At 48.7% G+C, this 22,727-nt stretch overlaps 1 protein-coding gene across 1 annotated transcript in view; it reads left to right on the top strand.

Annotated features, from left to right (window-relative positions):
* Nucleotides 1–22,727, top strand: part of NOS1 (nitric oxide synthase 1) — a 166,307-nt gene that overhangs the window by 97,735 nt on the left and 45,845 nt on the right. Inside the window, exons 4-8 of the mRNA XM_032602631.1 lie at nt 15,509–15,637; nt 16,951–17,096; nt 18,295–18,457; nt 19,248–19,339; nt 22,315–22,456. Of these exons, the coding sequence (XP_032458522.1) occupies nt 15,509–15,637; nt 16,951–17,096; nt 18,295–18,457; nt 19,248–19,339; nt 22,315–22,456 (672 nt within the window). The remainder of the gene's footprint in view (nt 1–15,508; nt 15,638–16,950; nt 17,097–18,294; nt 18,458–19,247; nt 19,340–22,314; nt 22,457–22,727) is intronic.

Below are 22,727 nucleotides of genomic sequence, written 5' to 3'. Positions count from 1 at the left end.
TCCGCCAGCGCCTGAGCTCAGGCGGGCCGTGTGCCGAAGTGGGTCGGATGACACTGCAATCCAAGATGGCAGCCCAGGGCCCTGTGCAGAGAGCTGTTTTCACATGTTTTTACACAAATGAGAGCACATCATACAGGCAGACCTTGTTTCATTGCTTTTTTTTGTTTGTTTGTTTGTTTTTACAAATTGAAGGTTTGTGGCAAACCGTGCACTGAGCAAGTCTATTGGTGCCATGTTTCCAGTAGCATTATTTTTAATTTAAATTATGTACATTTTTTAAGACACAAGGTTATTGCACACTCAGTTGGCTACAGTATAGTAGTATAGTACATATAGCATTTGTATGCACTGGGAAACCAAAACTTTAGTGTCACGTACTTTATTGTGGTATTTGCTGTATTATTATTGGTCTGAAATGAACCCACCATATCTCCAACATATGACTGTATTGTTTTGTGCCTTGTCCTTTCACTTATCAACGTATCTTAGAGATTAGTCCTCATCAGTAGGTAAAGAGTCCTGGTTCTTTTTTCATGGCTGCATAATATTCCATTATATTGCTCTGCCATGTTTATTGAGCCCGTCCTCCAAAGTGGGTACGTGGTCCATTGCCAATATTTTGCCGTGACATTGCTATAATGCATGACATTGTGCAAATACCTCATTCACAGATGGGTGGGCTTACCAAAAGAATAAATTCCTACTAGCAGAATTGTTGACTCAAAGGTCATATACATTTGTGACTTGGGCAGATATGGCCAAACTGCTCACCACAGGGGTTGCACCATTCCCACCTGCTAAGTAGGCGAATGACTGTTTCCCCACAGCCTCACCAGCTTGGTGTGTTATCAAACTCTTCAGTCTCTGCCAGTTTTCTGAGAAATGTTTTAACAGCTGAGTCAATATGGTGAGAGTGGCTAGATCTGGCTAGAGATTAGCAGAGCCTTTTTCTCACCTAACAGACCAGACCAGAGCAACCCTGGCATGTGAATTTCCCACCCCTCCACTGCACCAGAGCAAAATATGGGTGGAATGGCCACTCAGCAGGTCATCCTCTTCCTTCCCTCCACCTGTCCCAAGCCCTGGATGGCACAGGCCAGGTTGCCAAGCTCTTTCATTCATGATTAAATGAATGTTTAATCTATGGACAGCACCTTTCACCACTAGCCCACATAAGCAATGACTCATAGCCTCTCTAAGTAGCTTCACAGGGGAGGATGAGACATTCCAGAGCCTCAGTGGGAATTGCTTTCTTTAGCTGCTCGTGGTTGGGAAGATAAAGACATCAGGGATTCCACAGTAGGTCAGATCCATGATGCCACCGGCCAAGCACACCCCCTCTTGCAGGGACACCTGGGAATGTTTGGTGGACAAGCACAACTGTAGCCTTCTATTATGCTGTCCTCAAAAATCCAGGCCATACTGTGAGTGTAAGGACTGTTATTATCCATTAATGATTAAATGAACAAATAGAGCTTAAATTTTCTTTACATTTTCTTTCTTAACTGAAAGGAAAGGGTGTTGCCATAATGCAAACCCTCCCAAGACAAAGGGCAGAAAGAGGTAGCCTCAGGCCAGATCCAGGCTGTAGACATGATTTGTTAAGTCTGTACTATATTGTCCTAATTGACAATTTATGTTTGTACTTTGAGTTTATTGCCAGTGTTTCAAATTTTCATGTAATTATCACATTTACAACTTATCTTACAATATCTACATTGACCCTATATTCTTATGGGGCAATAATCTGCCTGGACTGAGTAACAGCTGTTCCCACTACACAGGGTGTGTGCTCTCCAGTTTGTCACAATCCCCACCACTCTCTATTGTGCCCCTCTCATTACTGCCAACTGTTCATTGTCATTTATCATAACATTAGTGCTGTTGGTTTTCTTATAATAGGATGAAAGTTAAACCTTTTCATATCCATGTCTTTATTATAAGTGGCAGGTAGAGATTGACCAAGAGGTTCACACATTTCAGGAAAGATGCGAAAGATTTCATGTTTGTGAGAATGAAGAATATTCTTATGTGTTTAATATGCAACCATGTGTTCTGTCTTGAGATTACCCAGCTGGCTTTACTGATTTGCCTTACCTACCTGCCCCCTCTATGTATCAGAGTTTGGGATTGCTGGTCTGCAGTAACCCCTGAGATCTGGGGTAGAGGGAAGAAGCAGAGGGGGCCTTGACCCCACCAGAAAGACCCTTAAAGTCCTGCTGAAATCTGAGTGATAGCACGATTATGGCTATTTCCTTTCAGAGGGTCCATATTGGTTAGACAGTGACAGCTTGAAAAACATAAACTTGAACTTCAAGCCAGAGGAGTAGGGTTCAATACTGGGGACTGGACAGGGAGATTAATAGGACCAGAGAGGGGCTTCCCTGGTGGCGCAGTGGTTGGGAGTCTGCCTGCCAATGCAGGGGACACGGGTTCAAGCCCTGGTCTGGGAAGATCCCACATGCCGTGAAGCAACTAGGCCCGTGAGCCACAACTACTGAGCCTGCGCGTCTGGAGCCTGTGCTCCCAACAAGAGAGTCCGCGATAGTGAGAGGCCCGCACACCGTGATGGAGAGTGGCCCCCGCTTGCTGCAACTAGAGAAAGCCCTTACACAGAAACGAAGACCCAACACAGCCAAAAATTAATTAATTAATTTTTTTTTAAAAAAAGGACCAGAGACCTTCTTTGCAAGGCATCATGATGAAATGATCGGTATCCTAGTCTATTTGGGCTGCTATAACAGAATACCATAGACTGGGTGGCTTATAAACAACAGAAATTTATTTCCCACAGTTTTGGAGGCTGAGAAATCCAAGATCAAGGCACTGGCAGATTCAACGTCTAGTGCAGGCCTGCTTCTTGGTTGATAGACAGCCATCTATGGCTGTGTCCTCACATGGCAGAAGGGGCAAGGGACCTCTCTGGGGTTTCTTTCATAAGGGCACTAATTCCATTTATGAGGGCTCCACCCTCATGACCTCATCACCTCCCAAAGGCCCCACCTCCAAAACCATTACACAGAGGTTGGGTTTCAACAGAAGAATTTGCAGGGGACATGAACATTCAGTCTATAGCAATCAGGGGGAGGTGCTGAGAACCTGCCTTAAGGCCTCCTCTAAAATGGAAATTCCATTTCCTTGGAGGAGAAAGGGTGCTGGAGAAAGGGGAAAAGACAGTCTTCCTGAGGTTAAGACGGCCGAACAGTTTTAGACATGAGAGCTCCTGGAAGCATGACATACAGACCAGCAGTGCTTGGATTTACACTCACTCCTTTATCATTATCAAGTCCTCACTGTAGTCCGTGACCCAAAAAAGGTTCAAAATCACTGGCCTGTGGGATTATCCAGGCTCTGCTGTCTAACACTCAATTTTCCAAAAGTCTCTCAGAAATAGAGCTGAAAGGAGCTGGAGACCCAAGTGCTCAGTTATATTGGAGTCCCAGTGCTAAAGAAACAGCCCAGCTACCTCCTGCTAGACACCCTCACAGCCACAGGGCTCAGAAATGTTTCCCAGGCTGAGCAAATTAACAGAAAACCCAACGTGTTTCTTTCTGACCCGAAAGACCAGCTCCTATGCTTAGCCTCTTCTCCACCTGCTCAAAGCCACTTTACCTGGAGCTCCTGGAATCAGCTTCCTTCCTCCCAGTTGTAACCCACATTTGTTGCCTTTTTAGGCATCGGTGGAGGGGGTAGCATTGTTAATAACACAAAGAGAGACCCAGCCACTACCTGCCTTCCTGAGTCACAAAGAGACAGGAGCTGATGGAGGAGCAGCTGGTCTGCCTTTTCCCCAAGGACTGGGCAAAAGGCAACAGAGCCCAGGTGAAGCAGGGCAGATGCAGGCTAGACATGAGAAAGAACTTCCTGACTCAGACGACTGTTAGGTCCCTGAAGGAGTAGTGTGGTCTGTCCTATCCTCTTTGATACTCTTGTTTGTCCAGACTCAAGGAAAATCGAGCCATAGAGGCAACTTCTCTTAAATTAGCCTCAGAAGGCTGAGATGTTAATCTTTACCTAGTGGTTATTTCTCTTGCTAATAGTTTGGGTCAGCAATGGGTAGAGCCAGTGAGACTCAAGTCCCTGGTCACTAGAACACAGTGTGTGAATGACTCTGTGATGCTTATCTTTAACATCCCCTTGCAAATTGTATCTGGCCTGGGCTGGTGGATGGAATGAATCGGTTCACCCATCACACAAAAAATAGTCACCCAATACCTGCCGCCTGCGCAGCTCGGGGTGGAAGCAAAGGTGAGCAAGCATCGCCCTCCCTGCCCTTGAGAACTTCACGGGTGAATGTGGGGAGACAGACACATGGACAGTGCAATTAATCCTAAAATAGAGAGGGACACAAGACACTGTGGGAACATAAATACCTCAGGCGGTATCAGGAAAGGTTTACCGGAAGAGGTGACATTTGATCTGGGCTTTGATGATCATGTAGGAGTTTGCCTAGAAGAAAGTGGGGAAAAGCATTACAGTTTTAAAAGGAACAGCGATGGCTGATAAACTATGTTTCTTTTTCTTGCTAAGGATTATTATTTGATTGCTGAGGTTGTCTTTGATGCTAATACCACCTGAGACACATGTTGAGTTTTGACACTTTCTAAAAGCCCCTTACATAATAACCCTCCTAAGTGGAAATGCTACCCTAGATTAAGGACATGAGAAAGTGCTGTTTGTCCATTCTCCCCGCAAAACCTTAGGATTTGAAACAAGCCCTTCTCTGCTTCCCTTCTTATTAAGCATCTATGTTTCTTGCCTGCCTGATTTGCTTTCCTAAGGGGTAGGGGTAGAACCGTGCCCTGCTTGGGAGCAGAACGTCTATTTTCAGATACTAATTAAGCATCCATCCAATCCTTAGTGGGTGCCAGGGGGGTCCTGGACCTGGGGGAAGTGGCGTTTCCATTTGGGTTTCTTCCTTCTTATTCAGCCCGCTGCCCCTCTCTCCAGCCTCTTACTGACAAAGGCAACAAGGTAGTCAGAGAGATGATTCTTATTTTGAAATCTCCCTCCCCACCCCATCCCCACCACCTCCTCAAGAACCTGGCATTTCCTCACCCCTGGGGACATAGGGCTTGCTAGCTTTCAAAATGTCAGAATCTGCTGAGAAGCTTTTCCCTATTTCCAGGTAAGTGTCAGCATCACCCCAGCCTCTCTGCACAGCTCCAAATTATAAGGCAAAAGGGGAGTGCTTATGGGCTCTCAATCTTCAGAGGCGTCCAGGGCCCCTCTGGGAGTAAACACCCCAACCGGCCAGCTGCTGCTGGCTTTGCTGATGACCAAAAGGGGCCAGCCAGACCCAGCCAGGCTGTGTCTGGATGAAGGCAAACCAGCAGAGCCCTCTGCCTCTCAGCGACAGCCCAGCGTGCTGCAGGGAAATCTTCTAAGTCAGCCCTGACTCACTGCACGTAATGATGTCGGGGTAAAAATAACAATAACGCTGATAACAATACCACCCTGCGGGGGGTGTGGTCATTCTAATCCCTGGACTCACGCGCAGCACTGGGATCAAGAGCTCACCTATGCGGTCAGCCTAGGTTTGGCTTCCTCCTTCTGGTGACCGCGGTCAGACAACGCATTAGCATCCGCGCTGAGGCTCATAGTGGCTTATGGGCTCGTGGAGGAGTGGGGAGGAAGAAATGAGATACTGTATGAAATGATAGCATCTGCTGTCACGATAAAAGCTAACATTTGTTGAGCAGAGGCAGGCACTGTGTGAAGCACTTTAGATCCGCGGTCTCATTTAATCCCCAGCCCAACCGAATGGAGGACTGTTATCGTTCCCATTTTACAGATGCATAAGCTGAGGCCCAGAGGGTTGACTAGCTTGAAGAAGGTCACTTGACTAGTAAGTGGGCAAGATGGGACTTGAACCCAGGCCATGGAGCCCTAGAGCCACTCTTAACCCTACAAGGCCTGGCACAGAATAAATGCTCCAGAACAGTTCACTAGTGTCATTATTATTGTCGTTGTTGTGATCTGGCTAATTATTACTTTGCTGACCTAGGCATCGTATTGCTAATTTAGGTAAAGATGAATTGCTAATGATTATATTGCTAGTGTGAGGCAGATAGGGCAAGAAGCCCCCGTCCCCATTTTGCAGATGACACCCTTGTGGCCCAGAAAGGGAACGCGACCACCACTGAGTCTTGGTGACAAAGCCACGTCTCTTTCCCTTTACGACGACATCGTCATCCCTGTCAATCGTTCAAATCGATGATGTGTATGGCATTTACCTCCTGGGGCCAAGCTCTGGGAATACACAGAGCAGGGAGCAGTAAGACCTAGATGGGAAAAAAGGAAACTTCGAGGGCCTGGATTCCAGGCCCAGCTCGGTGGCCTATCAGTTGTTAATTTGGGGATAGTCAGTTTATTTCTCAGAGCCTCCATTTCCTCATCTGAAAAATGGGTTACCATGAGGAGTCCATGCACCAGTGGTTATGCAGTGGCCTAGCCTGGGTGAGGCACAGAATAGGCATTTACCGAATGTCACTTGAAATGAAATTGAAATGATCACGGCCCTTGAGTTCAGAGCCTAGAAGTCATCTTTTCCTCGAGTATTTGCCTAACCTCCAGAAACAACCAGTCTCAAGACAAGCTCCAGACACAGACACACACACAGCAGTTGTCACACTGTGATAGTTGCGGTTTTGTAGACTCATGAGCAGATGTTCCCCGCAGAGCCCACCTGGCTGGCTCTAGCAGATTCCACTGGCTGCATTCCGGGTACCTTCCTGGGGGGGCCTGTCTCTAAGCACTTGAGAAACCTCTTATGTTTTGAGATTAGTTTCTCTCTGTGGGAAAGTGCCCCCAAATCCCTAATATAAGTTGCAATTAAACCCATTTCTGCCCCCAACTCTATTGGGCCAGGTATCCTTTGCCTTGATCTGGCTCGCGACCAAAGTGAGACGCTCAGGTTGGATTTTCCCCAAAGCATTTTCAATACCCCCGTCCCACTTCCTCGAGTTACCAGGGGTTCCTGGATTGTCCTCAAACAGGGCGCAAAGGATGCTCTCCAGGAATTTATATTGAACAGGGTCCCTCAGAGTTCCCAGTGGCAGCAGAATCCAAATCTTGTTGATGTTTCACATCCCTCCACCCAGACCATCACCTGCTCAGTGACCTCCAGGGTCTTCCTAGGTCACTTAGTCAAGGGACCAGCTTTCTATGACCTGCTGCCGTAGGTGGTCTGAGCCAGGGTGGAACCAGGAAGTGGGGCCTATATTGACGGGTGTTCGGGTTCAGCCCTGCTGGAATTTCCACTTTTTTTTTTTTAATAAATTTATTTATTTTTGGCTGCGTTGGGTCTTCGTTGCTGCACGCAGGCTTTCCCTAGTTGCGGCGAGCGGGGGCTACTCTTCATTGCGGTGAGTGGGCTTCTCCTTGCGGTGGCTTCTCTTGTTGCGGAGCACGGGCTCTAGGCACGCGGGCTTCAGTAGTTGTGACTTGAAAGCTCTAGAGTGCAGACTCAGTAGTTGTGGCGCCCGGGCTTACTTGCTCCACAGCATGTGGGATCTTCCTGGACCAGGGCTCGAACCCGTGTCCCCTGCGTTGGCAGGTGGATTCCCAACCACTGCGCCACCAGGGAAGCCCTGCACGTATTTTGTTAACTGTTTTTTTTAATAGTGAATATATCCCATGCAAGCTGTTTGAGTGTTGTCCGTGTAGGACAATGACATTCTAGCTCAGGAAATCAGTGACTCCAATCTGTATGCTCATTTGTTGCATCAAACCGTATTCAGATTCTTTCCCCAGATAGGCCGAGTTGGGTCAAAGTCATTTTTTCCTCCTCTATTTACAAATGGATATCAGCTGCCAAAGCCACTTTCACATGGAGATTCCCGGAAGTCCACAGGGCCCCACCCCACTTCTATTTTCTGAGGGACCCAGGATGTTTAAGAGGTAAAAAGTCCAAAACATGATCACCAAGCTTGTTGTGCATTTTAAATATTTACATTTAGCAAGTTAATGCTTTTAATAAACACACACAGTACAATGCGATATAATAGGGATTCTGATCATCTTGTGAGCTCATTGTGACTACAAGCATCACCTCATTTGGAGAAAGCAACAACAGGCTAACTTCAAAACCCCTTGGGACTTCCCTGGCGGTCCAATGGTTAGGACTCCCCGATTCCACTGCAGGAGGCGCGGGTTCAATCGTGGCGGTCCAATGGTTAGGACTCTGCCTGATTCCACTGCAGGAGGCGCGGGTTCAGTCCCTGGTCGGGGAACTAAGATCCCACATGCAGCCCTGCAGGGTCAAAAACAAAAACAAACACAAACAAAACCTCACCTCCAGAGGCCCTTGTCTGTGAACCCAAACTGTGATGGGTCTGACTCCCAAGCACCCCCTTCCGTAACCATCCTCCACAGACTACAGAACACGGACCGTTGAATCAGGGGGAAAGAGAGAGAGTGGGGAAAGAATAAGCCATTTCAAGCTTCTGTGGAGTTATTATAAAGAATGAATCATGGGCTTCCCTGGTGGCGCAGTGGTTGGGAGTCCGCCTGCCGATGCAGGGGACGCGGGTTCGTGCCCCGGTCTGGGAAGATCCCACATGCCGCAGAGCGGCTGGGACCGTGAGCCATGGCCGCTGAGCCTGCGCGACCGGAGCCTGTGCTCCGCAGCGGGAGAGGCCTCAACAGTGAGAGGCCCGCATACCACAAAAAAAAAAAAAAAAAAAAAAAAGAATGAATCACTTTAGAAATCATGCTTTGAATACACTACGGGGACATTATCCTCCAAGGTACTTAGCGCTGTTGGTTACGTTTTATAAGTAGCAATTTTTTAGTTGCACGGATGGGTGCGTACTTGCTGGTTTGCGGGCCCGTGGTTCTAGAAACTGAGCTGCCACAGCTCCCAACCGGGTTATACCTGCTGCTCTGAGGGGTGGTACCCACAGATTGGAACAGTGCCGCCTGGGGCTGCAGCTAAGGGGCTGCAGCACGGTGTGTGGTATCCAGGCCCTGGTTTGGATGGCCCGCTGCCCGGCTCAGCCCCAGCGTGCTGCCCTCATTTTACAGCAAGCCAAGCAGGGCAAGTCGCTGAAGGCCTATGAGGGAGGAGCTGGCGCTGACACCAACAGTGAAAGAATGAGAACTTACTTGCTTTGTACAGGTTTGGGCCTCAGCTCCTAGATTCGTTTCCCAGAGCTGTTTTCAGGAGGAAGCACCACAAACTGGGTGGCTTAAACAACAAGAATTTATTAGCTCAGAATCTGGAAACCAAAAGTCTGAGATCAAGGTGGCTACGGGGTTAGTTCCTTCTGAGGGCAGTGAGGGAAGGAGCTGCTCCAGGCCCCTGTCCTTGGCTTGTAGATGACGGTCTTCGTGTTCACATGGCGTTCTCCCTGTATACGTGTCTGCCTCCTAATTTCCCCTTTTTGCAAGGTCACCAGTCATGTTGGATTAAGGCAACATTAATGACCTCATTTTAACTTAATTTCCTCTTTAAAGACTCCAAATAAGGTCACATTTTGAGGTCCTGGGGTTAGGGCATCAAGGTATGAATTGGGAGAACACAGTTCAACTCCTAACAGTTCCTAATATGTCCCAGTTTCACTGTGAGACTCCTGGCTGTGACAGCCCACAATCAGAGGAGGGCAGGATGCGTGACCTCTGTTTCTAGATCTGCCAGATTCTGATGTCTAGCATCTATCTTCCTGCCTTAAATTCCTCCCTCCACGTTCCCCCCACTCCCACTCCTTACTTCCCAACGTCTGCTAAAAGGCTCGCATCCTCCCACTTACCTAGACTGGAAGCCTCCAAGTCATTGTTGACTTTGTTCTTTTCCCTCCCATCCTCTCATGCTACAAGGCTCTTGTCCGGCTTCTGGCACCCCAGCTCCCATCTCCTGCCTTCCTGTTGTCTGCTCCTGCAGCTGTATTTTCCACCGTCCAGGCCCCTCCCCTGCTGGTGCAGCAGCCCCCTCCTGGGTCTCTGAGCCTCCACCCTCTCCCTCCTGTAGTCCCAGCAGTCACACACTTCCTAAAATTCAGCTTCGATAATGCCACCCCCTCCATAAGGCAGCTTCTCCACTGTCTACTACATCAAGGCCGAAGTCTTTGGCTTAGCATTTAAGGAACTCCACAGTTTGAACTGCGTTTATTTATTTATTTAAACATTTTTATTGGAGAATAATTGCTTTACAATTTGAAATGCATTTAGACCTTATATTAAATAGCTCAAACTGCCAAAACAACAACCACAGATTCAGCAGCTTAAACAACAGAAAGTTGTTTCTCACAGTTCTGGAGGGTGGTGCCAGCATGGTCGCATTTGGTGAGGGCTCTCTTCCTGGCTTGCAGACGGCCACCTTACACAGCCTGTGCACACAGGGAAAGAGAGAGCGAGCGATCTCTCTTCCTCTTCTTATGAGACCACTAATCCTATCAGATTAGGGTCCTGCCCTTATAACCTCATTTAACCTTAAGTACCTTCTAAAAGCCCTATCTCCAAATATGTCACAGTGGGAATTAGAGCTTCAACATATGAATTCTAGAGGATACAATTCAGTCCATAGCAGACCTCAAATGAACATGTTGTTGAACACGTAGTGTGTGCTGGGCACGGGTCTAGAGACTGGCAAAAGAGCAAAGTGGATGGTGAGTAGGCAAAAAACTGTATCTATATCTAAACATCTATAAAGATATATGTAAATCTATATAAGATAAAGAGATATAACTACATACATTCATGAGCAAATACATATACACTCATAAACTACAGGCAGTGATAAGTGCTATGAATAAAAATAAAGCATGATAAAGGGGCAGAGAGTAACAAGGATGGGACGCTGTTTTAGAGAATGATCAGGAGTGATCCCTGACTCAGCAATGTTTAAGTGGATGGAGACATAAGTAAGATAGGTTAGCTTTCAGCCACTGGAATTTAATCCTTCAAATCAGGAGTCTGCAAACTTTTTCTGTAAAGGAGAGGATAGGAAATATTTTTGGCTTTGTGGGCCATCCCACCTTAGTCTCCATCACAACTTCCCCACTCTGCCCTTGTATTGCAAAAGCAGCCATAGGGCTTCCCTGGTGGCTCAGTGGTTGAGAGTCCGCCTGCTGACGCAGGGGATGCAGGTTCGTGCCCCAGTCCAGGAAGACCCCACATGCCGCGGAGCGACTGGGCCCGTGAGCCATGGCCGCTGAGCCTGCGCGTCCGGAGCCTGTGCTCCGCAACGGGAGAGGCCACAACAGTGAGAGGCCCGCGTAATGCAAAAAAAAAAAAAAAAAAAGCAGCCATAGACAATATGGAAACAAACAAGGTTGGCTGTGTGCCAATAAAACTTTATTCACAGACACTGAAATGCAAACTTCATGTAACTTTCACCTGTCATGGGGCATTATCCTTCTTCTGACTTTTTTATTCAACAAGTTTAAAATGGGAAAACCATTCTTAGTCCACAGGCTGTACCAAAGTAGATGGTAGACCAAATTTGGCCCACGGGGCCACAGTTTGCAAATCCCTGCTTCAGAGCAGGCAGCTAGAAGATGCTTCTCCCAAGGGAATGGGGATCACTGTAGGGCCTAGAACACAAGTCCCTGGCACATAGTACGTATTCAGTGTGTATTTGTTGAAAGAGAGAAAGCAGGGAGGGAAGGAAAGGGGCAAGGAATGAGGGTGCCGGGGCTCCTACAAGCTGAATTCCTGGCTCAGGGCCCTAGGCTGACATGACCTCACCTGCTGTCTCCTCTTGGGTTGCGAGATCATTTCCTTCCATTTCCTCAGGGCCTCTCTGCAGGCTCCCCAAGCAAAGAGGTGTTGACAAAGCCTTTGAAATGCCCAGGAGCTCAGAGCCTCCTTTGCAAATTTAGGAACAGGCATGGAGGAGCCCTCCCATAGAACCCACTGAAATCAAGTCAGTGCCTCCCGTGACCTGAAAAGCTTCCATCGTCTACCCCAGACACAAATCCAGAAACAAACACACACAGCCACAGCCCAAAGTCCACTTGTGCCCCATCCCCAGCTTAACAACCCACAAGGGCCACTAATCTGAATTTTTAGCTTAGGTCCCCACTCAGAAAAGTCATTTGCATCCCCCATGCAGGCCCCTGACTGCTATATTAATCTCCCCATTTGTCCCCTCCTGTGTCATCTAATATTACTGCTGGCTAATTAAAACATCAAAGCCCAAGTACAGTAGCCCTGCCAGAGGCCTCCTAATGCCTCGTTTCAAGTGGGCAGTTCACGCAGCCTGGGGTGCGGAATGGCACACCTCGCCCCTGAGCCCCCAATTACTTGTCTCATAATGACCACCCCTCGCACATCTGGACCCTCAGCACATGGCCTCTTTTACTGCCTGTTATCTCACTCCCTCCACCCTGCCAATGATGGCTGCCTGCGCACCGGCCACACCCCACCCCTCTCTTCCTCCCTCCTTGTCAGGCTCCCCACCCTCCTGCCCTCCTGTCACCTCCACGGGTCCTGGGCCCGACCCCACCACCAACACCATGTCTGCTTTCCCCACTGTGGTATTCCAGCTGCCCCTCAACCTCCAGGGTGTTAAGAGAGAGAGATTCTAAACGGGCTAAGTGACGCCCTGCCTAGGGAGGACGGCTGGGGTGCCTCCCACGCGGGAAAGGTAGGATTTTATTTTCTCAAGGATGCAGGTCATCGGCACAATCAGAGGAATCTGTCACCACAAAGGCCTGCCCAGAGGTGCCCTCCATCACCTGGGCATCTGCTGGAAGACACAGGAGTGGAAATAGAATCCGAAATAAAGAAGTTTAGGTTGTCTGGACAGGCCTTCCAAGGAAGTGGAGTTTGGACGTGGCTTCACGTGGGGACATGAGTAAAATAACTTAAGAGTTTAGCAGGATAGAAGGGCAAGTAGGGAATTTGCCTATTCCCTGTCAGGGAGTTCATCTACATCATTCTCCTGCTCCCGGGGTGGCACTACAGCAGTGATGCTTATAGCAGTAGTCGTTGTAACAGGACTACAAGTTTTACTAGTAGCAGAATAATGACACCAGTAGTGATGAAGAATGGCTACCATTTAGGAGGCTGTTGCAGTCACCCCAATGAAAGATGATGGAGGCTTGGACAGGGTGCTGGCCAGTAGATGGAGAGAAAGGGGACCAAATGGATTCTAGAGTTATTTAGAAGGCTAAAATGGATGGGAGTCGGGGATGGATTGGGGGGTGGGAGATAAAGAGGATGATGTCCAGGAAGCTCCTCCCCGTGGCATATGCACAGGTGGTGATGGATGGTGGTGCCCAACGCTGAGATGGGAGCCACTGGGGATGACTGGGTCTGGCCAGAGCAGGGAGGTGTGGAAGATCACGAGTCATAGTACCTTCCCGTTGTTCCCTGCCATGGCTCCCTGCACTGTTCTGACATGATCTTTAACAGTGACGTGCCGTCACCTGCCTCCTGTTCCCCAAACTCCAACATGGCAGCACGGACGCTTTAGCACAGAGCTCCTCTTCCTTGGCCAGAAAGGTGGCCATGCCTCTCACTTCTCTGCCAGCAAGACTGTGCTCCCACTTCTTTGCCTGGTGAACACCTACTTATCCTTCGGGTCTTGCCTTAGAAGTCAAATGCTCTGGGTCAGGCGCCTCTTCTGTGTGCTTCCACAGCCCCCTACACACTGCCAACGTCCCGTGTTATGGCACCCGGCACATAGGAGATATTCAATAAACATGTGTTGAATGAACGAATGAATGAATGAATGAGTGAATTGTGCATGCTCATCAAGAGGCAGGATAATCAAACAGTTATGGGCATGGTTTCAAAGGCCGGACTGCCAGGCTTTGACTCCTGGCTCCAGCTTACTGGCTCTGTGGTCTTAGACAACTTAGTTAACCTCTCTGTGCCTCAGTTTCCTCATCTGTAAAATGGGGATGATGTTGCTTGGAACATAGCAAGTGCTCATTGAATGCTAGTTTTCAGTAGTTGTCCTTCAGAGTTCCCTGTGATTTCTGTCCTAGGCTTAACCTGATTTAATCCTAGTTCACAGTTCCCTGCCAGCCTGAGCACCTCCAGGCTGATGAGACGTGGACCCTGCCTCCTTTCTGACTTCATCTCCTTGTACTCATCCTCACTCATCCACTCCAGCCGCACTGGCCTCCTTGCTGGTCCTTTGAACTGAGCAAACTCATCCCTACCTCAGGGTCTTTGCACTTGCCTCTTTCCCCTCCACTTTGTCACCATTACCTCCCTCTATATTATATTCTTATCACCATCGAAATTATATCATCCACATATTAGTTTACTTATTATTTACCACAGCTTCTCCCAAAATGATGCTCCAGAAGGACAAGGATCCTGACTGCCTTGTTCACCTCAGTGTCCCCAATGCCTAACGGCGTCTAGCACATAGTAGGTGCTCAGTAAATACAATTTGAATGTGTGAATGCCCTGCCTCAAGGTCACTGCCCACTGCTGTACTCTTTGGCCTGAGTGACGCAACATTGTCTCATCTTCCCCACTCCGTCGCTCGGCCGTTGCATCAGGGTGTTTCTGCTGCCTGTCCCTTAGAGTGGCTCGTGCTTGTCTGACGCACAAGCACACCTCTGCCCAGGCAGGTAGACAACCACTCAGAAACACCCAAGACAGAATATGATCCTTATCGATGAAGTTCAGAATGGATGGGCCAACATTTGTCAGCCCAGGCTTATCCCCGCTCACCTACTGGACAGTTTGCTTACAGAGGTGAAGGTAAATGGAGCACTGAAGACATTCAAGATGGAGAGAACAGGGGCTTCCCTGGTGGCACAGTGGTTGGGAGTCCGCCTGCCGATGCAGGCGACACGGGTTCGTGCCCCGGTCCGGGAAGGTCCCACGTGCCGCGGAGCGGCTGGGCCCGTGAGCCATGGCCGCTGAGCCTGCGCATCCGGAGCCTGTGCTCCGCGACGGGAGAGGCCACAGCGGTGAGAGGCCCGTGTACAGCAAAAAAAAAAAAAAAAAAAAAAAAAAGATGGAGAGAACAGTAAGCGCAAAGGCCTGAGGCAGGGACATGTTTGGCCTTTTTGAAAAGCAGAAACCTGAAATCGGGGGAAAGTATTCTATGCTTCAAACCTTTCTCACATAAACTTTTTGTTTTCCCAGTACTTGCCCGGAATGGTGAGTTCGGGCTATGGCAGGAAGGCCCAGAAATCCAAGTAACTTGACCCAGCCTCAGGTTTGATTCCTCCGCCCTGAGGGCTGTTATCATTTGAAGACACTGACAGTGTTCTTTCAGTCACTTATTCATTCCACAAACTTTCATTAAGTCCCTGCTAATGTGCCAGACCCTGTGCTAGACTCCAGAGAGACCACCTTTGAGTTCCTGACCCCTCTCCCCAGAACAGAACCTGAAACATTCTTCCACGGTGCCTCCTTCTGCACAGGTAGAGGGACCAAGTTCCCAGCTACCTTGTATGTGTCCATCCCAGAGAGTCACGGACAGTTGGTGACTGGTGACAGATTCCAGGAAGAGCATCACCTCTCCCCATCCCAATGGAAACAATCTTCCAGTGCCCTCAAATGCATAATATTTCATCTTTTTTCTCTCCTCCAGCCCCCTGCCTCGGGAAAACAGTCTCCCATAAAGAATGGCAGCCCCTCCAAGTGCCCTCGTTTCCTCAAGGTCAAGAACTGGGAGACCGATGTGGTTCTCTCTGACACCCTCCACCTTAAGAGCACGTTGGTGAGTACCCCAGCAAGGGGGAGACCAGGGTTTCTCAACCCTAGCAATATCCACACGTGGGACTGGGTAATTCTTGTCGTGGGGACCAACCTGTGCATTATAGGATGTTGAGCATCACCCCTGACCTGTGCCAGCCAGATGCCAGTACCCCCCCACACCAAGTTGTGACAACCAAATATGTCTTCAGACATTGCCAGATGTCCCCTGGGTGGGAAATTCACCCCCATTTGAGAACCACTGGTGGATACTTACTTGTGCAAATGCTTTTTATTTGTGTCCCCTTGTACTCAAAAGGGGAGTTGCTGGTTCTAAGTGCATTCTTTTTCTCTCACACAGTCCGACCACTGATGGAGTTTCGGACAAACCCTTCTTGGTTTTCAGTCTGTCCTCTAAATTTTATATATTTTTCAGTCAATCAACCAACCTGTTATTTTACATTGTTCTGGAAAATGGGCCTCTTGGAGGAATGTTGTATCAGTTAGCTATCGGAGTGTAACAGACTTCCCCCAAAATTAGTGACCTAAAACAACCACCACTTATAATTTTCCAAAAGTCTACAGATGGGCTGTGTGGTTCTGCTGATCTCATGCTTCTGCGATCATCTGAGGGGTCAGCTCTCGGCAGGCTGGTCTAGGATGGCCCTGGCTGGGATAACTCAGCTCTGCTCCATGCGGCCTCTCATCTTCCAGCAAGCTAGCTTGGTCTCCTTCACATGCTGGTTGCAGTGTCCTGAGAGAATGAGCAGAAATGTGTAAGATCTCTTGAGGTCGAGACTCAGAATGGGCACAGTGTCACTTCTGCCATATTCTGTTGGCCCAAACCAGCCCAGATTCAAAAGGAGAGGGAAGAGGCTTTACCTCTTGATGAGAATTGCTGTAAAGTCACATAGCAAAGGCTGTGAATACAGGGAGGGGAGGAATTAGGGCTGTGTTCTGCAATCAACATCCCACAGACACATTCTGCCTCCTGTTCCCCAATCACTCTACTAGCTCCTTCTTGATCAACATGGGATCAAAACATATTGGGGGAGTCAGCACCAATGGTTCTGCTTCCCAGGGAGTGACAGTCACAAAGCCCCTCTCCCCCCAGTTAAGTAGAGCAAACACATTCAGGACCTTAAAGTGATGCTTGCCCTTTCCTTACCTGGGCTGATAACCAGGTCCAACAGTGATTAGAAGCTGGTGTGTGAGAAATCCGCTTTGGGAATTAAAGCCGGGGAAGCTCCACCATGAATGTCAGATCCAGGTCCACAGCCCTACACGTGCCACAGTTGGGTGAAATGAAGTAATAGCCCAAATCTCTTTTCCTTCCAGGGAACGGGATGCACCGAGCACATCTGTATGGGGTCCATCATGCTTCCTTCTCAGCAAATACGAAGGCCTGAAGACGTCCGCACAAAAGACCAGCTCTTCCCTCTTGCCAAAGAGTTTATTGATCAGTACTACTCGTCAATTAAAAGGCAAGTTCATGTCTACACTGGGAAGACCGGGTACTGGGTACAAAGACTTCAGGTCCAAATGTGCAGACAGTTGAACCAAGACCTGAGCATAAGGCCTCTGCCTGCCATGCACAGAGGTCAAAAACCGGTGGGCCAAGGGCCAGATCTGGCCCCTAGAAGTGTTTTTGTTTAGCCTGCAAAGTATTGCTTAAATTTGAAACTTTTCAAGCAATTCCACGCCTGGGTATATTCCCTAAAGAAACTCTCACACTTGTTCACAAGAAGGCCTGCATAAGAATGTTCACTGAAACATTGTTAGAATAGGGAAAAAAATTAAAGAGCCAACTGGAAACAATCCCAACTCCATTGATAGGAGAATGTGTAAGTAAACTGTGGCATTTTCTGTAATGGAATACTATACAGCTGTAAACATGAACAGGTTAAAACTCTGCATGTTCATGGAAATGAAGCTCCTAAATAACTTTGAGCAAAGGAAGAAAAGGACAGGCTGTAGAAGGATACATTCAGGACAGCCCCATTTACATAAACTTTTTAAACATGCAGAAAAATACTATACGTGATTTAGGGGATAGATACACAAGTGGCAAAAATATAAACAAAAACATGAGAATGCTAAATGCCACATTCAAAACAGCCGTCACTCCTGGAAAGCAAGTGGGCCACAGTGCAGAGTAGTCCCCAAGGAACTATAATATATTTTCTTATTTATTTATCATCTCTTAGGCTTGGGACATGGGTATTCATTACATTATTCTCTATACCTTTTTGTAAGCCTGAACGTTTTCATAAGAATTTTTTAACTTTCTAAAATTCAGTTTATTGCCACCATTTAAAAATTAGAAGAGTTGCCTTTAAAAATCAGATTTCCAGTTTCTCTTGAAAGAAGATCTGGCAGTACCAGGCCCCCATTCCTATCAGACTACAGCAGGCTAGAGCAGAGTTGGGGCCGCCCCCTTTGGACCAGGCGTAGGCTCACCTGTTTGCCGCAGCCCCCATCCAGCCAGTTCAGTCCTTTGTACACTGCCGGGCCTTTGCAGGCATTTGAGTTTGCCAGTCTCTGCTTTATGTTGAAACTGTTGTGTCCAGATATCAATCCAGACTCTGTGGCTTCTGGCCTCCTGTAATAGCTCACTCCTTCCACCAACCTCTGATTTAGTAGAGAGGGTGATGCTCCCATGTCTCTTCTCTCTTCCCTCAGATTCGGCTCCAAAGCTCATATGGAGAGGCTGGAAGAGGTGAGCAAAGAGATCGAAACCACCAGCACCTACCAGCTCAAGGACACAGAGCTCATCTACGGGGCCAAGCATGCCTGGAGGAATGCCTCCCGCTGCGTCGGCCGGATCCAGTGGTCCAAGCTGCAGGTGAGCAGTCAGGCTCAGATACTATGAAGAGCCCTTTGGTGGGGTTGCCGGGGGAGGAATGAGCTTTAAAAAGGGTCAGCTCCTAGCAAGGGCACTTGGTGGCTGTGGTGAGCTCTCAGATGGTGATCATGGGGTCCCACATTCTCAGATCACGACTGAGTCTGGCTTATATCTTATTTAGCCCAAACAATCTTTTTAAAAAATTGAATCTGATGTCTCTAGGTAGGGCTTATACTCTCCAGTTTACTACAGACCCCTCTTGCCCCTTTTGTCTTATACCTCCTCTCTTTCCCTATTTCCATTATCTGCCTACTCCCTAAAAGCATTAGATTCTGTGTCCCCTGGTGTGATTTCTTTTCCTCTAGGGAATAGTTTCATTTTGGAAGTAGATTAGTTATCAGTCTCGGGGGTGGGGGGGGGGGGGGGGGGTGGGGGCGGGGTGTCTGGTTTTTTTGTGGTTGTTTTATTTTTAAGTCCCTAATCTCTAGGAACCTCATAGGAGATACAGGCAGCCCATTTAAAGTCCCTCCTCTGCTCAGCATCTCTTTCCTACGTTCACTTACAGTCCATGCCTACTCTTAGGGGATTTTTCCTGGTTTGATTGGCCATAGTTATTAGTTATTAGAAAAAAAAGATAAAACCCAGCCCGGGGCTCAGTGATGAGATGCTCACTACTCCAGGAGCGCAGCAGCCGGGGCGGGCTCTGGGCGCTCCTCCATTGGGAGGGCTGCCCTGGGTGTGATGAATGGGGAAGAAGGAGGTGATCACTCCCACGATATACCCTTTGCAGGTGTTCGACGCCCGCGACTGCACCACGGCTCACGGGATGTTCAACTACATCTGTAACCATATCAAGTATGCCACCAACAAAGGGAACCTCAGGTGAGCTGACCCGCTTAGGGGAGTGGAGTCTGATGTCCTCCCATTGTTGACCCTTGGGTCTGGCGTTCACCCCCCTGTGAAGGAAATGCTCCCCCTCTTTTCCCGGGGACAGGTGTCGAGCCGAGAGAGGTAGCCTGGCATCCTCGTTCTAACCAGCATGTGCCTTCTCTCCCGGGAGAAACAGACTCCCGTGTGGTTTGCAAGACTACAGCGACCAGGATCATGTTTATCCCACAGTTCGATATCACCCATGGAGGAAACAGGAAGGGATGTTTCAGATTCCCAGGAATAGGAAAATCCCATTGCCGGTGGTGACCTGCTTTTACCAGCTCCTGCTCTGTTGCCTGGAGCCGCCTCTGAGGCTCCCTGGGTTTAAAAGGCAATTTCTCTTCCCGCTGCTGTGGGGACCACCGTTTCTGGTTCCACCAAGCTGAGCCGCACCTGGGACTCCTCTTGCCCCCCGCGAAGAACAAAGCCACAGGATACAGGCCAAGGCAGGAAGGCGCCAATGTGAGCTGGCGGCTTCCACACTGGCAAGTCTCAGCTGGGAGAGGAGCAGCTAGAAGGGAACAGCTGGGGCCCCCGCAGACAGGCGCTGACAGTTGTTAATCCTACTCCCTCAGTCCTGCCCCTGCATCTGTTCCCAGCAGCTGAGGACCAGCCCCATCTTGGGGCCATGCAGGACCACTGCAGGGATATTCCCACAAGCCCTCAGGCTACACTGAGCTCATCCCCAAAGTGACCTATTGGCATTAAGCATGGGCTTTCTTGGACAAGTCTCTTCCTTGAGAAGGAAATGGTGTTTGCCAGCTGAGCCCATCAATAGGAAAAGACCCTGTAATTTAAGCCCAGGGCCTGCTTGGGAAATTAGTATTCAGATCTTTTTCCTAAAAGACCTCACCCCTCAGAAAACAATAAAGAGCCCTCCTGCGTATCCTAACATTAAAGGAGGGCCCAGTCAAGGTCTTGGCCTCAAGGAGCTTATGGGTTATTTTGGTAGTTTTCAAATGGTGCTGTGATGGGGTAATATGGGGCGGGGATCGCCACAGGGTAGGCAGTGCACCTTTACTTTTTTCAATTCTGTATTGGGGGGGCGGGTCTAAATGAGATATTCTATTGATGAAATGTTTGGCTAATTTTTTTTTTTTTACAAGTTTGAAACTACACATCTGGACACGAGGAGAGGCCATAAGAGAATGTATACCATGTATAGAAACTATCTAAGCATCAAGGAGGAAGGTGGACAAGGGAGATGAAGGGAGGGAGAGAGATGTAATTCAAACAGTACGGGGCATTAGACTTGCCATTTTGCGATATTATGCTTAGCAGGATTGGGAGATGGGAGGTGTAAACCTGTTCCATGTCTTCCATTGGGCTCGTTCCCACACACAGGGTGAGCATCCCACCCCACTGTGTGAGATTCTGGAGTTTCTAAACACACTTTTAAAATACATATAAACAAACACAAACAGGCTTTATCTGCTACTCAACCAAAGAAACAGCCATGTGGTTTAATGCTGGAGGGAAATTTTACTCACAGTTTTACTCAGTCTGTGTTCATCTCCAATATGGCACCTTCGCTAAGAGATTTTTAAGAGCATCTTTGGCTCTATATGACTTCCGCCTTCAGCCTGGGTCCTAGACTCACCCCGAGGTGTGACACACCACTCCCTGCAGTATTAAATGCAATATCGTCTTGTGCAGACAGTATGACCTAAATGTGCTCAAGAGGAGGCCCTGGGAACTAGATAAGACAGGGGATGCTGTGTGGAGAAAGCAAATTTGAATCGGGCCTTGAAATTGGGTACATGACAGCAGAAACAGACTCCAACCAAGGGAGCAGCAGGGCAGGATTCCAGGGGCAGGATGTGAATGGGAGCAGATCTGTGAGCTTTGGGTTGGACCTATGATGTCATCCCCATGTTGACACAAGCCAGGATGTGGTTTCCATAGCCTAGGATTTGGTCTGTGGATGGAACTGATGGGCCCAGGTAACAGGAGCTCCTGGAAGGAGATAATATCAAACCACTTCGTGAAAAAATTACTCTCCTTTCCATTTGTTCCAATCCTTCTGATGGTACCAAAGAGGATAAGGCATCATTATAACACCTCTCCAAAACGCCGATTTCCCTTTTTTGATTTTTGTTTTTCTTCGGTACGCGGGCCTCTCACTGTTGTGGCCTCTCCCGTTGCGGAGCACAGGCTCCGGACGCGCAGGCTCAGCGGCCATGGCTCACGGGCCCAGCCGCTGCGCGGCATGTGGGATCCTCCCGTACCGGGGCACGAACCCGTGTCCCCTGCGTCGGCAGGCAGACTCTCAACCACTGCGCCACCGGGGAAGCCCTGATTTCCCTTTTAACAGAAAGGAAGCAGGGCTCCAGTGAGGTGCCTTCCGTAGGCAGCCACATCTTTCTACAATTTAATAACAGTACACGGTCTCACGGTTGCCTATTTAGGTGGGCAAGGCCAGGGGCGATCTTCAGTTTTCTTTCAAAGTAAATAAATATGAGTACAAATGGAAGTTGATTTCTTATTAATCGTACGTCTGTAGACTTTGCTGTGGTACAGGGCGTGAGCAAATGGGACAATAAATAATGATGGTGGTAAAAGAAAGACTAAAACTGGGAATCAGTGGTGAGCTCTTAAAAGGAAACAGGATCTGATGTTTTTTTCCCTGAGGATTACCTGCTGCAAAAGAACTTTCTGGAAAACTGGCGCAAGTCAAGCTTGTTTGAAAGTCTCCAGTTAGAGAAGCATTCTCTTTCCTTCAGTGAGCTGGCACCAGGCCTCCTATCCTCCACCCTTCCTCACCCAGCGGTCCAGTGGAGAGACAGAGCAAGGTCCCTCCCCTTCCAACAGCTGCACCGTGGGCCCTGAGCCTTGTGCACTCATTGGCCTGGGCGACACTTTTTCCAGTATGTCCCCAAAGTGCAAGCCCAGCCCTGGTGCCAAACGTCCCCCTCTCTCCGCCACAGATCTGCCATCACCATATTTCCCCAGAGGACCGACGGCAAGCATGACTTTCGAGTCTGGAACTCCCAGCTCATCCGCTATGCTGGCTACAAGCAGCCTGACGGCTCCATCCTGGGGGATCCAGCCAACGTGGAGCTCACAGAGGTGCGTGCCCCCACTCCTCCCCCAGCTGGTCTCTCATCCTCCTAAACTGTCTTTATCCACAGACTTTTCTTAGTTTAATATTATCGTAGGGAGAGTGGTCGGTGAGGTACAGCTTACTCATCTCCAGAGCTCCTGCTCTGTTTGCCTCTAGTCCTGCTGGTTCTGCTAGCCCTGCTGGTCATTTGGTCATTTGGTCATTTTCAGGCCATTACCTTGCCCAACCCTCATGATGGGAACTATTGCCCCATTTCACAGATGAGTAGACTGAGTC

This window comes from Phocoena sinus, chromosome 14, assembly GCF_008692025.1.
Source record: "Phocoena sinus isolate mPhoSin1 chromosome 14, mPhoSin1.pri, whole genome shotgun sequence".
Lineage (NCBI taxonomy): Eukaryota > Metazoa > Chordata > Mammalia > Artiodactyla > Phocoenidae > Phocoena > Phocoena sinus.
The sequence above is the reverse complement of the archived record's forward strand: the minus strand, read 5'-3'. Positions and strand labels throughout refer to the sequence as shown.